A 24,300-nucleotide genomic window follows, 5' to 3' on the forward strand; every position below is an offset into this window, starting at 1 on the left:
TTACCTGAATACACGTTTACTGTGTGACAACTTTGTATCTGTATTTGTATAGAGTATTTGTCCCTATGCATGTATGGGACGTATGACTACAGTTGTACTTGTCATTTCAATGCATTTTTTGTCAACCAATCATACAAGGACATCTTATCTGGCAGTCTAGAGACAGATATGGAAATCTAGATATGAAAATCTGGTTTTACTCTAATTGTAATCCAATGACCATAGTCCTAGGTATTCTGGCTCACATTGTGATTGGAATTATGCATAATCTGGACGCTATGCTGTCGCAACGCACATAGGGGCAGTGTAAAGAAATTGCAAGGCATAGCGGGGAAAAGTAATGGAGACAAACATTTAAATAAATATTGCCACAGGACAAGCGTAATAGATATTTCCAGACCAAATGTGAACACCAAAAGCTGTTAACAACTTCTCTATCATCAGATCTCAAAAATCACATTGGAATGAAAAAGGTAACTGCAGCATACACTCTTTTGCAGGGTCCAAATGCCCCCACATAGGAAAAGGGATGTTTTAAGGGCAAGGGATTGGGATTAAAATAAAAATTAGAGTAGGGTTAAGCTCTAATGTTACAGCTAATGCTAGGCATGCTGTGGTAACCCCACCACAATGTCTGTTAGGGCTTAGGGAATTAATGCAAATTAATAGAATGTCCTCTTCAGTGCAGAAACATGCATGCAGGTGCATGTGTGCTTGCTGGCAGGTCTACTTGTGTGCCAGAGAGATGTTAATAATACATATATATCTGTGCAAACATTAACATGCAATGTTGAAATGGTTTACGGTCACTTGACATTTTTTTGCAGTATTCCCAACACCCTTGATGTTGTTTTTGTAAATGAAACCCAGAGAAAAGGGTTCATTCTTGGTTGCCCATTTGACCTTTACATGGAACAAGCCTTCTCAAACAAACTGACCATGTATTAGTGGACAGCTACACATATTACAGGCTTTGGGTATGTTTGTAAGATGATGGTCCTGATAGCCTTAGATGTACACAAAATTGCTGTAAATTAATGATAATATTAAGTGATACTTCAGTGATCCCTGTGGGGAAATATTCTTTTTTGCTTGGCCCCTCCACAGGGAGTGAAAGGTAAGTTAGAGGACTGCACCTTGAAGCTGGTAGGGATTCAGTGTCTTGGGACTTAAACCCCAGATCCTCCAGTGGAAGGATGGTTTCCCCTACTTACTACGCCACCCTGCTGCCCTGTTTGGACCCATTGCAGGGCGAATAAGTAGCAAAGTGCTGTTCACTTTCTGCAGTAATAATAGGTAGTCTTGCTGTGTGGTGGAGGTGTTTTTGTAAGTTGTCATTAAACTATGCTGAACCTCTGGAATACTTAAAAAATACAGCATAAATTGTGTGTAAATGTAATTAAATTCAGTGGATGTGTAAATGAAGCATGTTGTGTGTGTGTGTGTGTGTGTGTGTGTGTGTGTATTTGCTGTAGGAGCGTGGTGGTGCCAGTGAAGAAGCCCTCCCCTGGCAGTCTAGCAGTTAACACAGTGGGAAGCGCCAACACCTCTGCTGGGCTGACAGCTGGCAGCACCCCCAACATCTTCGCTGCAGCTTCCGCCACCCCCAAAAGCATGATCAACACAACGGGTAGGTCACGACACCGAGCTCTCTGAACACTACCCACAAGGTTACTATAATACACTTACACACTTACACTTACAATTAATGTACTGCATTTGGCCCGGTAATGCGGTTTATATTCAAAGAACTCTACTTTAGTGCAATTAGTGAGTGCTTAATTTGGGTAATTACTGTACATCTTGATGACCCAGTCTGGAATTTGTTGCTTTGATGTTATTCCAAGAATAGAAATGGAGGACCCTCCCTCAGCCGGATCATATGATACTGTATGGGACTGCAGAGACTCATAGTCACCACCAGATGGCCCTCTTTACCTTCCTATCAGTGTCTAGACGTCAACACTGTGCACAACCTAATGAAAACCTTTGTCTATCAGCTCTCAGGATTCTTCCCCACACAACCAAATCAAAAGTCTCCATCCTACTCTTACTCCATTTTGCTCCAACTTCCACAAATCAAGCAATTTAATAAATGCTCTTTTCTCAGTGGAAAGGGTTCAAGCTCACAGTGCAGTACACATGGCGAGCCTGTGTAGCGTGCGTTCCCGTCTGATTGACTGTGCGCCGCTCTCCCTCCCCCTTGCTGTCACACTGCTCCTCCTGGGGCTCTGCTGCACTGAGCCGGTTCCACCTCAAGGCTCCTGTAGCCCGGGCCTCTGAAAGGAGCCACTTAACACTGAGAACCATTAGGAGCTCCAACACCTTTTTAATGTGCTCCATTAAAAAAATAACCTCTCCCTCTCCTCTCCTCTCCCAGCCCCGCTGCAGGAATGTGAGAAATGTGTCCAAGTCAAAGTGTGCTTTCAGCTAAAGCCACAGGCCCTCACCCAGACCCCATGATCTCACCAGCTCTGGTTTTAACCTCTCACAAGGAGAGTCATGATGATTTTACTTTGGCGCGTGCTGTCAAGATGACCTGAATCAAATATGCACCAAGCGTGTCAACGATGTAGCTCACCTTTTGATTTAGTGTTGTCACAGTACCAGAATTTTGACTCCGATACCAATACTAAGTGTAATATGTAGGAATTTGATAGTACTACAGTACAGATGGCAAACAGGAAAAATCATCAAGCAATGTGTTACCACTCTTTTGCATAAGGGGTTTAATATGATGGTTGGGCGTCCATTTTTGTCGCCTCAGTAAGCAAAATAGTCCCATATTTCGCTCCTGGCACCAGTTTGGTCATCCAATTTATCTGGACTTGGTTCTAGTTTAAGATGTGGTGGAGTGTTTTCAGCTGTTTGACTGCCTGCTGCAGTCCACTGTCAAGAGCCAGACTGCGGCTCTGTCTATTCCAATTCTTCTTCTTTCTTCTTCTTCTTTTTTCAACTATTCCAGTCCACATGGCATCCGCACGTATACGCCCTCTGGAGGTGACATTTAAATAGAATTTCAGCTTAACGCATTTAGTGAAAGTATTGAATGTTTATACGATTCAGTATTGATTTCAATCTTCTCAATGGTTTTGAGGTGTTGAAAAAAATGCTGAAAAACTAAAACATGTGTACTTTGTGTATTATTCCTCTTGCATTGCACTAAGATTACATGGTTCTGTCCTGCAGGAGCCACAGATGCTGCCCCCTCTTCCTCCTCTTCCTCCAGTTTTGTCAACGGAGCCACCAGTAAGAATCTGCCAGCCGTGCAGACGGTGGCCCCCATGCCTGAAGACACAGTGGAAAACATGAGGTACAGTAGGGTCACTCCAAAGCTCTTCTCATCCCTCTACCATGCTGATCCACTTTGTCAAACAATGTCCTTTTGTTTTTTTCCCACTCTCTTCACCCATGTCCTTATTTCCTATTTCTGTGCCTAACGGTTTATGTGTCTCAACCTGCCATCCTCCTCATCCACAAAACCATGAGTGAATCTTATCTCCCAAACACAGCTTCTTTACTCAATATTCTTTTTTTTTTTTTTTACCCATTTCTGCACTACCTTTGTTTTGACTGAATGTTCCCACCTGCACTGCTTTGATGGATAACTACGCTGTATCAACGCTCACCTTTTTACATTCTGTTTGTGATACATTCACATACTTTTCAGATTTTCTTTGTCTCTACATATTCAAAACCAAATGGCGGTGTTATGTGAACAGTATGGTGGAGTATGACTTTGTATTTTGTGTCTAACCTGTGTGTGTTTCTGTGTGTGTATCTTGCTGTGACCTTGACCCATCTCCCTCACTTCCTCTAATAGTTTGTGACAGACGTCTTCAGTCCCGCTGCCCTACTGACTGCTGAGAGCCCAGCTCTTTTTCCAGACTCTCTCTCTCTCTCTCTCTCTCCCCATCTCTCTCTCTCTCTCTCTCTCTCTCTCTCTCTCTCTCTCTCTCCCCATCTCTCTCTCTCTCTCTCTCTCTCTCTCTGTTTTTCAGTGTGTCCCCCACTAGAGGAATAGAGAATCAGTTGCCATGGCAGCAGTAACCGACATCACTTAGCGTAACTGTGAAGTCAATGATGGTACTATCTTGCTGCAGAGCTTGCTGATGCCTAACTTGCATTTTAGAAGTAGGGGGAAAAAAACAGTCCAAGCTGAATTGCTCGTTTCAATCCTCTGAAAATAATATCATTCATCATTAGTCATTTCAAACATGCACCAATTGAAAGTATAATTGGCTCACTTGCACCACCCTTAAGCCACAAAACAACATGAAGCAAATATTGACTGTGATTTTGTTTTCATCTCTCTCTCTCTCTGTGCTAATCTGTATTTCAGTGCCTTTTGTGAAGTGGACCAGTGTCCACTGCGCCCGGGACAGACACCTCCCGAGCTCAAATCCTTTAGCTCCCTGGCAGGATTGCAGGCAGCCTCCAGAGGTGCAGGCCAGTGTCTTAGGCAAGGACGTTTCCATTGGTCACCTAGACCCCCTGCCCACCTGCTTTCTCTGCTAGTCTCTCATCCCCTCGCTGTGTTTTCCCAGGGGGCCGGAGGGCAGACTCTCTCCCCACACTACACTACAAACACACACACACACACACACAAAAATCCTAAGCCAAACCTTTCTTCCTCTCTCTCTCTCTCTCTGTGTTTCTCTCTATCCTGCTGCTTTCTGCCCATCTTAGCTGGGAAAACAAGCTTCTCCTCTCCTTATGTCGCGTGGTATCTGTGTGTGTGTGTACACATACAGACCGAAAGATATGTTGCAGCTTGGGTAGTATCTCTGCTTGTATACAGTCTCAGTATATTGTACGGTTGCATGACTCCAGCTCGCCATTTCTCTGAAGAGCACAGATAGTGTCAGGCGGCACCATGTAGTGTGTAGAAGATAAGGAACTTCCCTCCGCAGTGTAAATCAGCTGCGATCCCATGCACAAAGCTTGGTAACATGTCACAACAAAGAATGCAAACGACTGGCGAGATATCCTCTTTGAGCACAAAAGAAATGATATTTTTAACAGCGTAAACGTTCTCTTATAGACATCTCCAGTGATAGCAACTGCACTCGTGTCATGGATATAGACGGTTTGGTTTGCATCCTCTGAAGTGTTGGTTACCCTCCGCACCGACCAGGGCTTTGTCAGTCTGTCTGCGCACTAACCGCTGTTAGGTGTGTAGATTGGGTGGATTCTGCGGCTCAGGGAGAGTCCAGCCACTCTCGCTGCTATTCTCCTGCACTAACCCAGGTGGAAGGGCACAACGTTATCTCTCTTTCACCTTTAATTTGGGTGTTTATAATTTTCCTTTCGCGACTTCTGTGTTGATATTCTCTTCCCTCTCCCTCCCTATCTCTCTTTCATCCCTCCTCCCCTTCTCTCTCTCTCTCTCTCTCTCTCTCTCTCTCTCTCTCTGTCTGTATATTCTCATATTCTCTTTCACAGCATTACTACCAAGTTGGAGAGGGCTCTGGAGAAGGTGGCACCCCTGCTGAGGGAGATCTTTGTGGACTTTGCACCCTTCCTGTCGCGCACCCTGCTGGGCAGCCATGGGCAGGAGTTGCTCATAGAAGGTACAGGTGCTGTATAGTGCTTTTTTTTTATTCCTCCAGCTGTGTGTGGAGTCCTGTCCCCGCCACCCCACCATTGTTTGTGCTCCACTGGCTGCCTCACTGATGGATGCATATAGCAGGTATGAACAGGAGAGTCGCTGTTTGGCACACAAGCTGGGGGTCTGTTCTGATCTATCTATCCACAATGTCACTGTCAGTCTGATTAAAACTGCTTTCCCATTCAATTATCTTGTGGCGTGCGTGTGTTTTGTCCTCTTTCCCATCCACTCCGCCTTATTAAAGGTGCTACGTTTAGCATTTTTAAACATCAATATTTCATTGTCAAATTAATTGTGATACGTTGGCAGAGTTACCATATACAAATGAGGTTGAAACGATTGGTAGCCTCTGTCTCATGCCAGTGATATTGTTAGTGCTAGTGTTTCTCAAAATTAAGACCAAATTTCCCATGAACCCTGTTGCTTTGTGTCACGAGGAGGATCTTTGCTTCTTTGGTCAAAGGTTTTGTCTTTCATTTTACAGAAGAGGATAAACATGTTGAAAGTGATTTTTCCATCAGCCTCTCTCTCGTTCCACCATCTGCCGTTGTGAGAAAATCTGAAACCTTTAGCTCTATTTGTGCTGGAAGAACAGCGGCTCTCTCCATGTTTTGTACCATAAACCAATCCAGCAAAATTTTCTACGCAGTCCAATCCAAATCCAGTGGCACGGAATATAAAATGTATTATTATATTTTTACTTATACTAAGTTATACTAATGCCTCAAAATTAATGTGGTAATGATTTGTTCTTGATGTTAAAATGCTACATGCACCTTAAGCAAAATCTTGAATCACATTTGTACTCACTTTACAGCATGCTACAAAGCACCCAGTTCAACAATGACTTTGCACTCTGAGCTCCTCTGCTATGGAAACATGCCCTTCAGGATTAATGTCTCAAATATTATAGCCTTCATAATTTTCTTTTAGAGGGCATTTCAGCAGTCAAATTGCATGTATTCAAAGGGTTGCTTTGACTGGCTGGGTTGTGCACAGTGTTTGCAGAAGGGAAAAGAGGATGTGTGATCCCTTTGCCACACTCCACTGTAGTGCTCTGGGCTCTAGTCTTATTTCCTGGTGGCTGTGTGAAGGCTCCCAGTGCCCTCCTCAGGCCCCAGGTTGGCAGCCGCTCACTGTGCTACCAGTGCCTAACCTCAGGGACTCGCTGCCTGCATCTGTGTGCGGTGCCACTCTATTCCCTAGGCTTGCTTTGGCTCACATTCACAATAACACACAGCCACCACAACCAGCACTAATGTGTGTGTATGTGTGTGTGTGCGCACAGTATATATGCGTGTGGCCTCTACTTTCTTTACTTGCAGCTTGCGCCCAAAGTGAAATGATATCTCTGCCTTTCCTCGGTGCCAAACTGTGTTCTTTAAACTGTAAGCTATTCCGATATTAGTTTCAGAGGTCTATGCAGAGGATGACAGCAGGCTGAAAGAATGCACTCCCGTGGCTTTATTGAAGCCTGTTTCTGGAAGAAATTGTCTGACACAACTTGTCCACTTTCCTGAACACAGTCTGTTTGTATATACACTGCTGGTTACCTTTAAACAACAGCTAAATTCTTCCATCGCTGCCAACATTACCGTATTTAAATTTGCGTCTTCTTGTCAAATACTGAATTTATTTTTGCTGAGTTTATTTTTGCTCTTAAGCAGTGGCATCTAAAATTTTGAGAGATTTAATGCTTTAATCAGCACTTGTTACTGGTATTTGCTGCAGTTTTAAAAGCAATCAACTTTGGCAAGGTTTACTCATGAACAGGCTCTTTATTTCTTTCATACAAACCAATTCTGTCATCATGATAGCCATCTTAAGTTCTTATATTCACTAACAGGGGTATTTAAAGTCTCACTAAGTTCTTGTCTAAAACATTTCTATATTCATTTTTGTTTATCCAGCAAGGTTCTACAAACATGCACCATTTTCCATACACCATGCATGCACCAAACACACACATACATATATATATATATGTACACACACTGAGCACGCCCACACACACATGCACAAATGTCATTCTCACATGTGGCTATAGCTACTCAAACATGCTCAGGGGAATGGAAGGAAAAATCAGGTAGCGGAGCCTTGACAAGTGTGAATATGTCTGTTATCCTTTCACTCAAAGTCTGTCAGCAGACTGGCCAAGCTGACAAACCAGACCTGAGCTGAGAGTGTAACCCCACAAACAAGGTCGTAGATAGACAGCTTGGGCCTCAGTGCTCTTCAACAGACATGTTTAACCCTATCTGGCTCTGTTAAAAGGTGCACCCTGACAAAAAATAAGAGCAGGGTTTATCAGACGAAACAAACGCACAGGTTTGGATTACCACATGCACTTCAAATCTTTCCCTTCGTAGAGCTACTCCTGTCTGTCCTAGTTGTAATGACCTTTGTCCAAATGGACGGGCTGAGATCGCCGTTCCTCCCTTCCTCGCTTTCCTTTCCTCCCAGCCCTTCCCAGGCTCACAGTTGAAATACTGTGCTGCAGTGCAAAGGCGCTCCATTTACCAGTAATTACCAGTCATCCATCACTCCTTAGATTGCCCGGGGTCGAGCCCCCCTGTGCCCTCCGTGCCCCCTTGCTTCACCCCACTCCTTCACCCCTCCGCAGACATGTGGTCACTGCGGCAATTATGTTGAGTGCACCCTGAGCTTTACACTTGGAGTTGGTGGCTGAGGCCCGTGCGAACACTGCTCCTGTTGTGATGCCTGCCGCCTGCTTCTCGCTGCCCCCTGAGTGGCCCAGCCTGCCGGCACATCGCCCCACAATGCCACATTCACCCGTGCCTTAACCCTGCCCTGTTTACAGGAAAGGGCTGGCAGGCCGTGTTTAAATAGAATGCATTTAGTTTGTCTACCAACACAAGGCCAGGGTCAGCCGGCCACCTGACTCCTGTGTCAGACTGGACTGACTTATGGCTTAGCGTGTCACTGCTATAACAAGAGGTCAGCCGTGGCACTCTGTGTACAAGAGAGGGGTCACATCCTCTCGGAGTATTTACAATACGCTCCCTCGGACAGTCTCCTCATGAATAGAGATGGATGTGGAGGCATTACCCAGAAGAGACATTTCTTGTCTCCATCCAATATTCAGAATATTTTGCATTCTGTGTTACATCTTACAGTATTCTCACATGCAAAACTACGTCCTTTGAATGTTGTCCAGTTGGGTGTTCCTATAACAAGTTGATAACAGTTAAAATTGATTTGAACATTTTAGCTGTGCACAGTGCAGTTACAGTCAAATGTGCAGCTCAGTCAGGATGAATGTTGCAGGTCATTAAGTTATCGAGTTTTGTTAAGTTTGGATACTCATCAATCTGCATACAGCCAGGAAAACATGTCATTCCTTGAGCATTTTAAATGGCTCCAACTCTAAGTATGAACTCATGCAAAGCACACTATTTGATGATTGATAATTTTAACAATTAAGCATAATTATGTCATAACAGCAAATAATGCATATTATACGTAATACTCAATGCATATTGAAGGTACAACTTACAGTACAAAGTCATACAGACACACGTCGTTTTAATTGAAATCTTATATTCAAAATATTCTGTTCTCTCTTCTGATTGACACCCAATCATCCATGAAACCATGTCAGCTGTGTGGCCCGGGGTTCTGCCAGCCCATAATGAGTCCTACAGAGTTGCTTTCTTTCCTCTGGTAATGACTGCTCCAATAATGGTTCTCACCCAGAGCAACAGAAGGAGCTGGAGGTGCAGAATACTAGACCAGTTGCAGCCATTGTTTCTGCAAATGAGCTTTTCACACCTGCCCCTTGTTTCATTAGACCACTGTCTGCTCCTGGGCTCACTGTCTACAGAATGGAGATGAGGAGAGAAACTGTGAATGTCTGTCTTCACTTCTCTGAGTGTGTGTGTGTGTGTGTGTGTGTGTGTGTGTGTGTGTGTGTGTGTGTGTGTGTGTGCGTGCGAGCGCGCATGTGAGTACTTGTATGAACGTGTGTGTGAGAGTGTGCTCACGTGTGTGTCTGTGCATCTGTGACTTTTCTTATTCATTTCCTGTTCTATTCCATGCAAATTCAATATTTTGCAGTTATATGATGGGCATAATGGAAGCACAACCTACTAGATATTCAAATTGCTTGTGTGTCACTTTAATTAAAAAGTTACTTCATGTCAAAGACATTATAGTGTCTTCTTACCTCAATATGTCAGAAATTGGAATCAAATTATTTGTTTTTAAGAATAGTGTTCACAGTATTTTAATGAACCACTCACAAACAGTGAAATAACTTCAGTTCTATTGATCACACCTACAGGCATTCTCCGATCTTAACTCACTATATGTAAGGTATTACCACAAGCTATCACAGTGCATCTTGGACTATAGTGCACAAGGGCACATCATTCAAACACATTACATATCTCCTGTCAATTCCCAATTGCTGGAAATACAACTGAATCATTTGACTGAATTATAGAATGCAATTCAATAGCATCTTCTCCATGACCACTATATGAGAATGTTGATGGCTAATATCTAATTGTGTCCTTGGTCTGTCTGTCTTGCCTCCACAGGTCTGGTGTGTATGAAGTCCAGCACCTCGGTGGTGGAGCTCGTCATGCTGCTTTGCTCTCAGGTGAGCTTCTTTCTTCCTCCTCACAACCGCTCTTTCCCAGTGTGTCTTTTGTCTTTCTCTGTCTCAGCCTCTCTCCTTTTCTGTCTGTGCTTGTATCTCTTTCTCTCTCTCTCTCTCTTATCCATCTCTCCACAGCACATTTTCTCTCAACAGCGCAGATCTCTAATAAGGAGCCAGTTTTTCCTCTGGTTGAATATAATATGACAATTATACTGCAGGATCTGGCAAATTGGACATGGACAGTGCACTAGTCCATGTCACTCATTTTTATATCTCTTTAAAGGACATAATTTTCTACAAAGAAAATGATCTGTATTCAGTCCTTATTCAGTCCAAATTTTAGATATTTTGTTGATAAACAGTATTCATTTGCGGTCTAATGCTAGGGGCAATGTCTTATATCAAATTACAAAGTATTCCAGCTCAGCTACAGCTTTGCTTATCAGTGCAGTGTATGCTTTTGTAAAAAGTGAATCATCCAAACCTATGACGACACGCAGCCTCAGACAGCACACTGAGAATCCAGTGACTTTCTCGCTGCACCCCAGAGCCTTAATCCCAAGCCCTCCTTTAGAGAATCAGCCCCACCTCATGCAAAGCTGCTAGTGACTGATCACCTCCAAGCTGACCCTCTGAATCTCTTGTTAAGCCCTTGTTTCGGAGAAGGTCAAAGCCCCGATGTAGCAGTTAGAACAGGAGATATTTAACATACCTTCTGTCAGCCCATCAGTCTTGTGTCGGGAGCCCATAAGGAAGCCATTACTTGGTGCCTCTTTGTGGATCCAGACTGCAGGGCCAGAGCCTTGAGGAGGTGGATTGCCACTCTCTGTGCTCCACGGTATCCACAATCCAGAGCCCTCTTCAGCAGGGAGCTCGGCAGCTTACATATGCATGCATCTGTTACAAGAGGACCATTATTAAGGGGCATTCCTCCACGTGCATAAATCGGGCAGCGAGTGCTGAGTTATCGTTGTTCTTTTGAAGGCTTTTAAAGGGGGATGTGTTCCTTTTTCTTTTTGTGCTGCTTTTCGGTCTGTAGAGTATCTGTGAGTCTCTGGGAAGTTGCCTTTTTCCAGCGCTAGGATTTATTGCAGATGAGAGCGTCAGCATGCTGTTAAGGGTCTGAGTCCATCCCCCCTTCACACAGATAGCATTACTGCGGCTCCAGAGGTTCCTGCCATTAGGGGCTCTGGGGATGAAACCCAGGCTGAGATATCGATCAGACAGCGAGGCCTTGAAACTGGACCCCTAGCTCACCGTCCTTCTACAACCTTTCAGATAGAGATGAGCCATTGCTTTCTATACTAACACCACAGTACCAGTAATAGGTCCAGTCAGGTTTTTAGCTAATATGATTAAAAAAGACCCATATTAGAATGATGGAGAACAGTTATCAGTGTCTCCTTTATTACTGTTTTCAGAGACGAGGGTTATATATACAGCAGATGACTTATCATGAGCAAATGTAATATTTATTCTACCCGATAATTAGGTTGCAACACATTCCTAATCAATGACATTGAACTCACATACCTCAAGTTCTTTCGAAAAGCAGAGCAAGCCTTCTCAGACGCAGGGCGAGGTTTGGCTGACATCACTATAAAATGCCAACTTCAACGTATCCCTCACATATTTCAACATTAATGTTTTGAGACAGCAGGGAGGGCACTTAGCTGACCTTTAGTCCCTCTCTGTTTTGTGACCTGTCAGTTTTATGAATAAATTAGTGCTAATGATCTGCCTTTTCTTATTTATGCATACTAATCACAGCAATCATCGTGTGGCTAGCCGCGGCTGCAGACACTGTGTGTCTCTCCTCAGCCTGGGCAGCTGAATGAAAAGGTCAAGCAGCTCTGTTTCTTGTAACAGCTTAAACATACAGGGGGGATCTAGAGTGGAGCCACGGAGATTTAGTGATGGAAGGCCTCCAGATGTGGAGAGTATAACAGAGCAGAGCAGAGCAGATAAAAGCAAAACGCTCCCGCACACTGACAGGTTGGATTGAAACACCACAAATACTTAGTGCCCTGCTGAATTTCAGGAAGATGAAAGCAGAAGTCTTCTCAAAGCCAACAGGAAAACAATGGTACGCTACATTCGATGCTGTATTATTAGGCCCATGTAAAGCTGGTGGGTTTTTCCAAAGACCATTACCCTAGCTGAACCTATCGTCAATGAACGCTCAACATTTCCCAATGTTATGTGTCACAGATTACCTTAGATGTCAGCTTTTCTTATCCAAGCTCCTAAACTAACTTCCCATGGCCAGAGGTGCTGCGCTCTGGACATGGTCTGCATTTACATGAGGGATCACATTGCTTTCTTATGGAGGTGCACGTCAGGCCCAATTCCCTTCAAATGGGCAGCACAGTACTTTTCCCTCTTAAAACTCTGCAATCACAGGCAACCTCCTTTGGGAGCTCTGCTCTTCAGGAAATAAAGAAGAGAAAAAGAAAAAAAAAAACCTCTGAAGTGCCATCTCAGCCGTCACCAAGCGTACCTCAGACAAGATAGCAGATTTGACTAGCTGATGCTATACCTCCACTGACCTGATGTCATTTTCCTGGCGTTGCCCAAGTGTCACATCTGCCTTGATTTCCGTATTTATTTTTGTCACGTGAGTGTGGTGCAAGCGGACCCTCAGAAGACTGGCTGTACATGATCCCTGTCCAAATCAAGAACAGCTTATTCCAAGTGGATACTGTAGCAGAGAGAGGGGGTCACAGGGAACATTTGGAGACCAGATGCTCAGCAGTTTGTCAGCACCATCTCCCTGACTTAACGCATCGTAGGGTCAGATTGTGTACTCTTGCATGAACCAGTATGTGTCAGGCACGACAACTGTGTACAAAAACACATACCGATACATAATGATGTCAGTGTCAATTATCCTGGTACTGTACACAACAAACGCTGCACATACAGTGTATATTACATGCTGTTTTGCATGTATGAATACATTTAAATGTGCCTATGTACTGTTTCTGTTGAGAGTTGTTTACATTTTTAAATGCAAAATCATGTTTGAAGGCTCCTTATATATGTGAATAGCCTTCAATCAGTTTTATTCCCGACAGTTGGCTTGCTGGGAGGACTGAAAACCTTTTTTTTCCCTCCCCTTTCATTTTCTTCCCTTTTTTCCTCCTCTTTTGAACTACGGCCTTCTCTGTTTTCCCTTCCATTTGCACCTCAGTGAGGGTACAGGAGAGCTGAAGTTCCCACAGTGAAAGGCGCGCTCTCAAACTGCTTTTTAATCATTTCCAGAGCATGTTGTGAGAGAGCAAGTGCTGGCACTATGGCCCAGGGCTCGGATCCCTTCCAGGCGCACACTGCAGGGCTCGACGAGGCTGCTCAGTAATCTGTCACTGTAAGGGACAGAGGAAATGGCTGTATTTAAGTGAGAGGATACAGTTTCATCCCACAATTACATCTCTCCTGTGTTTACAGATCTTTTCACAGAGGAAGAAAGGATGGTTGCACATGCAGTGCAGAATTTCAGCTTTTTATAGCCGCCACTTTTTTTTTCTGAACGGATATTTGAACTAAATGCTTTCTTTACCTACTTGAATTACAAGCTATCTAATGTGATCTAAATTGCAGTTGAGACTTGCAATTTGGATGGTAAAATGTGTTTCTTTCCGTGCATTTATAAAAGATCATATTGCATATTGGATCAAAAGGCTGTTTTAATACTCACTCTTGTGCCATTTTATTTTTGGTCTGTTTTGTTTTCAAAATATGGCAATTTGCAACGCTTTCAGAGAAAGGGCGTTTTTATTACTGTGTTATTCTTACTTTATTGCCTCCTCATGATTTTTATTGAAAATTAGCCGCACTATTTTTATAACCCACATCTAATATTGCTTATTAGGATATAATGAGGTCTCTTATATATTCAGAACTGTTTACAGCCTGAACAACACAAAGCCACAGTGATTAAGAAACCACAAACCTCTTTTATTTCAGGAGTGGCAGAACTCCATACAGAAGAATGCTGGCCTGGCTTTCATTGAGCTAATCAACGAAGGACGGTAGGTATCCATTCAGTGTAACACACTGCCACAGCCAAGCAGTATTTTATTCATCCTCCTGTTATCAGTATGTGCTTTAGTCATCTCTTTGCCTTCCTGGCAGCTCTAAGAAGGCTGTTTGGACCAAGTGGCAGGGCGTAGATTAGCTGTAACCCTCTTGCCCCAGCTGACCGCTCTTTAGGGGGTAAAGGTAAATAAGATTGTAGTGACAGAATGGAGTAAGAATATCAACACTAGAGTGTAGTCACCCTCTCTTAATACCAAAGTCTGCCTTCCTCTGCCTCTGTGTCTGCCTGCTAGTTCTGTTTATCCGACTATTAATTCAATTTTTTCAATTCAAGGTCCTTTATTGGCATGACAGTTCACAAACAAACAATATTGCCAAAGCGTGTAACAAGAGATTAATCATCAATTAAATTATTAAATAACAGAAAAATAATTCCATCCCCTCCCATGTATTATTGTGTGTGCACGTGTGTGTGTGTGTGTGTGTGCGTGTGGGTACTATCTCTGTTTCTCTCATCTCTGGGTGTGGCCAGACTCAGGGTTTTCTGTAGAGCAGATCAGGGGCAGCTCAGCCTCCTTGCCCATCTGCTGACCCATCTGGCCAGGCCCCTCCTATGCCCAGGCTCTTTCCTCAGCCCAGCCAGGCTCCTCTCAGTCCCCCGCTGGCCCTGGAACAAAGAGCTTTAGTCAGTAGGGCCACACGGCGCTGTCCAGGGTGCTGCTGACAGATACATAATTTCCCAGTCTATCTCAACTCTCTGCACACCTGCTCTGCTTAACTAGACAGATCTAGAGGTAGTGAGAGTCCATTACCTCTGTCTGTCTCCCTTACGAGGCCCTAATGACCGGCTGAGACACGCGTTATATCTGCTGTATGCTGAACAACAGGGAAACAGTTGCGTGCTCTTCTTCTGTTTCATGACACAGCGATTTGATGGCAAAGCCGCTTTAAAACACTAAAAATGCCCTAATCAGAGGCTGTTACAATTTATGACTTTGATTTTTGCTACTCCAGCATGATGCACTGTACTTACCACCTATCATCCATGTGAGAGAGCTGCCCTAGCTTTCCGTGTTGACATATAATAAAAAGTCGATGCAACATAATTTCCTGCCTGCCTACCAACACTGTTAAAAGAAAGTGCCTTGAAACCTCAAATGTGGTGGCAACAGAGATCACAGTGTCATGGAAAGTGTCTTGATCAGTGTTATGAAAAAAGTATATGGTGCTTGGAGACACTCAACATAAAATGTTTTGGAGCATGATCTAGTGTTATGGAGCACCAACAAATTGGGCACTTTGAAACAAAGAATATTCAATCTCACGGATACTTTTACTGATAAGAGCAGTGTGTTGACAAGGAAGAAGTCTAAATTTAGAAAATATATCTCATAGAGAAGTGTTAAACAAGCCATATTTCACTGTTTTCATGTTGTCTGCTGGGTGTACCAAAAAAACACATAAATACATTTTCCAAACTGTACTATACAAACACCAGACTTGGGATTTAAGGAGCTTTTTTTTGTGTGCTAGAGAACATGGAATATTTTTTCACACATTTTCAATCCCCTTGTAAATATTAGTCCTCTACTTCTCTTCTTTTGTTGGTTTCAAAACATGAGCTTGGTGTTTTCAGCCACTCTGTTTGAACAGTGAAGGTCTATCTACAAACGAGTGCTTGTCAACAGTTAAAAAGGCAATAGCAGCTGATGAATGCAGCCTCGGGATTATTGCCTCTCCTTGGGACAGGAGGGAAATTACAATCTGTATCAAGCACTGGAGAGGAACAGAGGCTGCTTTAATTAAAACAAAGCTGGCCTAATGGTGTGTAAAATAGCATGTAATCTACACACAATAGCCAGGGTGTTTTCAATTATTAAAGATATTGGAATTTAAATGTAAGTATGGGCGGAGGCCAGGGAGCCTCCAGAGTCAGCCATGTGAGAAGTTGTCCATGGCCCGACTTGTCAGCGGTACGGGGGCCGGGTTGACGTTCTGGTCAGTGAAAAGGGATGCTCAGTCAATCAGGCATGTGCCAGACAGGCTTCAATGCTCTAATGACACTCCATTCCCTCCTTAATGCTACAGAGGGATCTGTCACTGACCTGCAGCCTTGCAACATAACGCAGACAAATGATGCTGTTTACTTGTCCGCTCTTTCAACTAGCGGAATGCTGCACGATCCTGACAGACTATATTTGCCTTAGCCCGCGCTGCTTCCTTAGTAGTATCATCATAATGGATTATAGCTAATAAATATTTTATATTGCCTTATGAATAATATATTTTGTATATGAGACATGCGTAGCCTGTTTAATTTAACTGCCTCTGCACTGTTAAAGGCTGCTGTGCCACGCCATGAAGGACCACATAGTTCGGGTTGCCAACGAGGCGGAGTTCATCCTCAACAGACAGCGGGCGGAGGACGTCCACAAACATGCCGAGTTTGAGGTACAGTAGGCCGATACTGTGTTGTCCTCGCTTGTATCTCCAAATGAATGACAGAAGTGGACACATAGTGAAAGAAAAGCTGCAATATTGTACAAAAAAAGGGCATAATCAGCATGCATTTCAAACCTGCAGCTTTGAATAGTACCATTGCAGAACACTGCTTCTCTGAACTACTGCAGTAAATTCAGATTATACCATAGTCTGTGAAAATAGAATATCGTGTCAATGTACTAATGAACTCTAGACAAATCCTATTGGCATAAAACAGTAATTCTACTGCATATTACTCAGTAATCTTGTCCTTCTGTCTCCTTACAAGGATTAACGCCTCACCCTTATAATTCCTTATAAAGGAATTTATTAACTGGATGCAAAGTGATATTCCAGCATATTAATTTAGGATTTTGGTCTGAGCTTTGGCCTACCAATTCAGGAGAAAACCTCCTGAGACAGTATTTAGCCCGCCCACATCAAACCACTCCCATTTCAGACATTGAGGGGAAAGCTAACTACTGTTTCAAGCAATTTCTGAATATTATTTGCAATAATGAGTATTTAGGTTTCATTTTCCATAAATGATTTCCCTTATAGAGAACACCATAAGAAAAACAATGTCACAATTTAATAGTGAGACTTCAGCAAAGAGACTAACTTAGGAAAGAAGTGTTTGCTGCTTTCCTTCAGAAGGCAGACCTTGTCTTTGTTGGTGTAAATCAAGCAAATACATACTGTTATTAACGCCACAACAGATAGATATCAAAAAGATATCTAGACTGTAATAGATCAAAATAAAAATAGTTTGCTTGGAGGTTGTAAAACATAAAAACACAAGCGTGTATGTGTGTAATCACCCCCAACCTTACACACTTACACACACACACACAAGCACAGACACACACGCTTCCGCCACCTCTGTTAGCAGCTTATACATGTGAGGAGTGATGAGTTTCTTATCTGGGGGAAGCAGCCATCCTCAAACAGCTGCTTGATATACAGTTCTTGAGGATCCTTGACCTGCTAGATAAACTGGAAGAGACGGCTAGATATGCAATGTCAGGAGAAGGGGGAAGTGTACCTGGCCCCATCCGTTCTGTCTGCCAACTCCAGACAGCCTACACTTTTCATCTAGGTCTGACGTTACTTTATTACCCACTCTCCAAGATTGAAGATTCAGGACGCAGATAAGACATTTTTACAATTAAGTTGGTGTCAGGGCGAAGCTTCATATGCTTTAAAGTGATAAATAACGTTTGATATTTGTCAGAGCGTCACATGGTAACGTGAGATGACAAGCAGAGATTGAGTTATCTGCCATATGAGGAATATGTTGAAGTATAATATCTGACAGAATTCAAATTTAAGGCAGGAAATTCAATTAACTTCCAGCTTCTGTTAGCAAATTAGATTTTGAATATTAGCGAGAGATCCCCCCAGGGCGGCATAATAAGACAATCTTGTTTTAGCAGCAAAGATAAAGTCAGATGTGCTCCTCTAGATTACTTTTAGCCACCTGGAACACATACAGAGTTGCACTGACTTCTGAAAATTGTTTTAAAACCAATATCAAACCACAAATCTGTATTTATGCCATACGTTTTTCATTATTTTTAATGAGTTTTCTTAACCTTTGCCCTTCTGACACTCACATATACCCAGACATTTAATCAAGCATTATTTATACTATTGTAGATGACTGGTTGGAATTATATCATATTTTAATTGGTGTATATTTCATTTATGTATCTTTACTGTGCCTTTCTCATGAGAAAATATGGCTCCAGATTGAAATTCTAGACCATTATTATACCAAGGGGCAATAACATGTCCCCTGGTATAATGATAGTGTAACTCTGTTAACCTTGACAGACCATATTCTTTGTGGATCTATTAGAGTATTTCCCTTTCTCCTCTAATAGCACCAAGCACAGCTACCTAGCAGGGAGCCTCATCTGTCCACAGTTAGGGAATGGACTTCCTTCATGTGCTCACCATGATTTACTGCACTCCTCCAAGGGAGCAGAAATATATCTCTCAGCTGTCCACTAATATCTTTATGCACTCAAGTGTGTTGAATGAAGCCGTAACATTTTTCAATGTGACAAATGCTCCATTAGAGGATATATATTATTCTGGCTTTATGCAAGTAAAACAATTTCAAATGCTATTAGTGCGATGTCAGACATCACTTTTAGCAGTGGATAGTGTACCTGAACCCATAAATATATGATGAGGTTCACACTTTTTTCTTTTCTTTTTTAAAAAAAAATCTCAATCCAGTCCAACTGTGCCCAATACGCTGCGGACAGAAAAGAAGAAGAGAAGATGTGTGATCACCTGATCAGCGCCGCTAAACACAGAGACCATGTGACAGCCAACCAGTTGAAACAGAAAATCGTCAACATCCTCACCAACAAGCACGGCGCCTGGGGAACCCTGGCCCAGAGGTAAGCCCTTACACTGGGACACATAGAGGGGAACATTCGGGCCAAAATAGGCCATGTTACTATAGCTGCACACTGCTAGTCCAGCTTAGAGGACAAAAGTTACCTGTTCACCGCTTTCAGCAGTGATGGCATAGGACCACCAGTTAATGTCATTTTCCCAGGATCCAATAGGGTCAGCGGTCGGGTCAGCAAACGCAATTACAGTGTGGAGTGGCTTAATCCCCCGGGGACAGCTGATTGGCCGGTCGTCCGACAGGCCGGGGTGGAAGGAGAGGAAGAAGGGGGTTGGGGTGTTTTCTGCAGTGTTGTCCAGGCACTCAATGACCCTCTCAGTAACACAGCACAGCACCTGGTGGTAGTTGGAGACTTCCCCATGGGTCCTGTTAAAATAACCGGCCCGTCTCCTTGCTCTGCCTCACACCGCTCTCCTACACACAAAGCCTCCATCGCAGCCACATGGTCCCACAAAGACGGAGGATTAGGATCAAGATTGTAATAGACAGACTCTGGTGTTAAAACATACTGTTTATACTGAGCTTATCTTACAGTACATGCAGAGAACTTGATCATTTGTTTTGGACGTTACAGTATACACGCTCTTGTTATAATGGCAGAATTGGGAAGCTTCAGTTGCTGCTTGGAAGTGATGCTTTGACAGGGCCTTGTTCCGATACTCATAACTGATTTTTCAAAACGGCAAAACATTATCGGTTGATGCATGTCAGATACAGAGTTGTAAAAAAGTAAAATGTCAAGCAAATATTCACCCAAATCCGGTTTTAATTGCGCTGTGAGCTCCATCCTGACAAAGGCCAGGAGCTTGAGGGAAGGCCTGCACGAACTGCCATGCTTACAGAAACCACCGTTGCTGATTTGCCAAAACAAATTTTGCCTCTTTGCTGAAACAGTAGCTTTGGTTTTATTATTACATTTTGAAAATACAATGCAGATGTTCAACCGTGTTCACTAAAATTGAGTTTGTTTCACATCTTAAACCATGTTTACCATTGTCAAGAAAAATATGCTAGCTGGTGTAATTACTTTTTATGGCTATATTTTACGTCTTTGATTTGCAGTATAGTTAAAAATGTCCATCAAAAACAACAGATGTCATGAGCGGTTACATTTGGTTTCTTTTTTTCATGGATTGAGTTGATTGATCTGGAAGTAATTTATGCACTGCTGCTCCTGTCTAGCTGCTACATGATATAAAATTCAGTCATAGCATATATCACTCAATATAACTTAGTATGTATCATTGTTTTTAAGTCTCTAAAGAGATGAGAGGGCATGCGATGACATTATTTTGTTATCTGGTTAACTGCAGCACTACTACACAGACATTTAACTTGTAAAAATGTTCAGTTTTTTTTTATAATTATTTTAGTATTATAGATATTGTCAAATGTACAATGCTTTTGGCTCTGTCTGAAAATGCACAGTACTCGAGGAAAGATTTTCATAAAACTGACTGAACCTCAGCAGTAGTACCCAAGACAAAATGTATTGGATTGAATTCTGGGCTCTTGTTCAAATATTTATGGAAACCTTCTCAGAGGCATTGCATTTGCATTGAAACAAAAGGTTATTGAGCGTGGGTGCATTGTAAATGATACCGCAAAACTTCCAACAAATTCAAATTTAATGGTAACCTGCTGGCGAAGAAAAATGATGCAATATGCTCACAAGCTTAAGGCAGTGTTGCAGTTCAGCGGCTTAGTCTTATTCAATGCTACATTAACTTTCCCATTTATGCTGCTCTTGTAAAATATAAAGCCCTGAAGCATTTTGAGGTGGCTGTCTGTTATTTCTGACTGACTGTCTGTGTGTGTGTGTGTGTGTGTGTGACTTTAGTTGTTAATGTTTGTTTTCACCCTCATGCACAGAAATTGCTTTCCTTTTTACTCCTAAGTTCTGCCTGGAGCCATGCCATAGGATATTGATCATTTAAGTAGAATATATTATAAACAAAAGTCTTAGGCAGGCAGGAGACAGAAACTAGGATTTTTTTTCCTCTTGCCAGTGTGTATTTGCTACAGTACTTTTTCTTGATCTATAGCCACCTGGCCTGCTATTGGATGTACATTAGATGTGGCTGTCCTGAATAACAAACATCTGCAGATTATCAGCAGCTCCAGTGCCCCCTCCCCATTCTGTTGTTCTCTTTGTGGCAGTGTAACCGTGTAAGCGATTGTGTTTCAGCAACATAAGACTATAGCCAGCAAGGAAAGCAGTCACTTTGCTGTCATGTGACCTGAGTGAGGAATAAGCAGATCAGACCCCATGGAGGCCTGTTAGATCATACTATATGCTTGCTTGATGATGAATGTCCCCCCATATAGAGTCAGCATAGGAAAATCAATAGTCCTCAAATTGAAACAGTATAGGGTCGTATTGATCCGCCGCGCTAAATCAAAACGAGGAGGCTTTGATACAGCTCTCCAAGACAGCTCCCTGCCCAGTAATGACACACTATCAATTTTAGCTTTACACTGATAAATCAAGTTGAAAATTGGATGTCAGACTTTTTTCCAGGGAGAGAGTGATTTTCCCTGCCCTCTGGTCCCCTCTGCTGTTGACCTCTGAACCCTGCCAGTGGATTATAAAGTTCAGGCTCGTCTAAAGTGAAAGGAGATGTCAAGGCAAGGCTGATGAATTCATTGAAGAATAATGTGCACCACTTTTGAGACATAGGGCCACCGTATTGTAGCAATACTACAAATTCTCTTTTTATTCAGTAGGCATGTTTATTTCTGCTAAAGAGCAAAATAAGTACCAAATGTTAAAGTGTTGCACATAATAAAAGTATTTAATCCATCAAACAATCCAGAATATGTTATAATTACACACTTCGTATCTACAGTGACAGGTATAAATGCCAGCAGTATTACTTCTTGTTATTTTTATTTATTCATTTTACTGCATCTGTAACTGTAATATAATAGTGTCCTTTTAATACTTTTGCATTCCAGACACTCTTGTTTTCTATAAGGATAATGTACTTTATTAGAGTGCTTGCACCATTTCTGAGTTAAAAAGACACAGGCAGTGTAGCTGTATACAGACACACACACCCAACACACTAATGACACTTCTGCAAAAATATTCAGCACTCTGAGTTTCCTTATGCGTCTCTCTTGTGTCATTCTCCTCCAGTCATTCGCCAGCACTGCTCAGGTACTAATTGTTCTGACACAGCCAACCTAACAGAAATGTAAAAGGGTCTGAAGGAGACAAACCTCCCTTTGTTCCCATGCAGGCGTCCATGTTCACATCAGCAGCATCAGTGACAGCTGACAGAGGAGCCTCCGCTGCCCCCCCACAGCAGACCTTAACCCTACCTGACCGGTCTATTGATTGTCAACATTTCTTCTGTATAATTACTTTTTTGTGGCAGAGGAGAGAAAGGAAAATGGCGGCACGTATTGATCTGCGGGAAGGCAGTGAAACAGGCGTTTCCCTTGACTAACAGTGAGTTTCATCTCTCACGTGTGATGAATGGTAACAATCTGCCCGTGGATAATAACTTTGTGATGGAATGAACCTTTTACTCACGGCCTGCCCAGAGTCTTTGGTCTCGGCTGAAAGGGTTATCAATTCTAATAGAAGTCCACTAGAGCGGGGGGTCTGAGCATCGCCTGGGATCGTCTTTAGAGGGGGTTAACAGACTCAGTGGGCTGCAGGTCTGATGACCCCTCTGGGGCAGAGAGGAAGACCAAGGTCTGTGGGTGGAGCCTGGAGATGTACCAAAGAGCAAATATGAGCCTTTTTGATTTCCAGAGCATGTATGCAGCAAAGTGTGTAGCACGTTTCTACTCTCCCCTTACAAATAACATTCATGGGATCATGGGAATGTATTTTGTTAGACTTAGTTTGGTCTATTATTAGTAAAAATATATTATTCGGATTTTGTATCACTAGAAATCACCATAAAATGATCCTGATGTGAAGTGCCCATTTTTGCTATGAATTGTGTGCAGAAGTTTCTGACCTTCTGCCTTAGCCCTTCCCACCTGAGCCAGGCTGCTGCATACCATCTTACATTTTTTTTGTGTCCACTATCTAGAAGGTAAAATAGAGCACAGCACCAAAACACTTAAAAACAAGTTGCTTGTGATATATTTTTTATTTCTTATGATTAAATCTTATTTAAAACATGACAAAACATGCTGCTCCTTTGTTCTAGCAAGCTGATATTCTCTCCACTCGCATTTGTTCTTGACCTACACCAGGCTCTTTTCCCTTGGGGCACTCTTAACCTTGCACACTGCGCTAATTATCTCTGGAAAGAGGCCCATTCACACAATCATCAATTTCAGCGGGTGGAGAAATTGAGCTGGGCATCGCCTAACTGTGCCCCATTTCTGATGAAAGATGGGGATCCACGAAGCTGGCAGGCCAGGGGAGTTCACCTCCGGTACAGTACGGCTCTTCATCCCTCGTCTGATCGCCTACGTCTGTCTTCATTACACCAGATGACCTGGAGTTAATCTTGTTGCTGCTGTGCTGTTTTCCTTTCGTCTTTGTCCAATAGCCACTCCTCCGTGTGTGTCTCTTCTCTATCTCTTTATCCACAAAAGATATAACTTATATGCAGTAACTAAAAGCATTTGGGCCTCAGCTCAGTATCCACACGTCCGCAACAGTGTTGAGTTCAGTGATGATAAGAAATGAGGAAATTAAACAGATGAAAGTGCTGTGTACCATTCCCAGCCCTCTGCGATAATCTGATCATGATGTTGGCCGTAGATTCACTTAACACTTGGCATTCAATAGACATGCGATCAAACTTGAGATGTGTTGTTATAGAGGAAATTACAGAGTATTTCTTTCTCAATTTATAGTTTACTTTGAAAGAAGGGGGCTGAGAAATGTTCATCACCATATGGTTGCCAGTCACCACTTTTTGATGTGCATTTTTTTTTGTCTTTGTCTTTGTCTAGCTGCAGTGTGTTGAAGAATGCGGCATACAATGCTCACCAAGAAGAATGCACTGGTTGACAGACAGTGTTTTCACATTTTCTTCCCCCAAATTTGCTTTCTGCTGGTTGCCCGATGATTTTCATGATGGCTGGAATCCCTATCTTTAGAGATTTGCATGTGTTGTTTACTGGGATCAAAGGGCTGTTACA

The 24,300-nt window shown here is 42.7% G+C and overlaps 1 protein-coding gene across 8 annotated transcripts in view; it reads left to right on the top strand.

Moving 5' to 3' along the window:
• Positions 1-24,300, top strand: part of nbeab (neurobeachin b) — a 209,622-nt gene that overhangs the window by 103,296 nt on the left and 82,026 nt on the right. For 5 of the 8 annotated variants that reach the window (XM_078284010.1, XM_078284011.1, XM_078284008.1 and 2 more), the window contains 7 exons: positions 1,476-1,630; positions 3,190-3,313; positions 5,446-5,573; positions 10,174-10,235; positions 14,202-14,266; positions 16,616-16,724; positions 19,002-19,168. In XM_078284010.1, the coding sequence (XP_078140136.1) occupies positions 1,476-1,630; positions 3,190-3,313; positions 5,446-5,573; positions 10,174-10,235; positions 14,202-14,266; positions 16,616-16,724; positions 19,002-19,168 (810 nt within the window). Of the gene's footprint in view, positions 1-1,475; positions 1,631-3,189; positions 3,314-4,342; positions 4,463-5,445; positions 5,580-10,173; positions 10,236-14,201; positions 14,267-16,615; positions 16,725-19,001; positions 19,169-23,487; positions 23,491-24,300 lie in introns of all 8 variants that reach the window. The other 3 variants (XM_078284007.1, XM_078284006.1, XM_078284013.1) reach the window with 2 other exon arrangements.

Source organism: Centroberyx gerrardi, chromosome 6, assembly GCF_048128805.1.
Source record: "Centroberyx gerrardi isolate f3 chromosome 6, fCenGer3.hap1.cur.20231027, whole genome shotgun sequence".
Taxonomy (NCBI): domain Eukaryota; kingdom Metazoa; phylum Chordata; class Actinopteri; order Beryciformes; family Berycidae; genus Centroberyx; species Centroberyx gerrardi.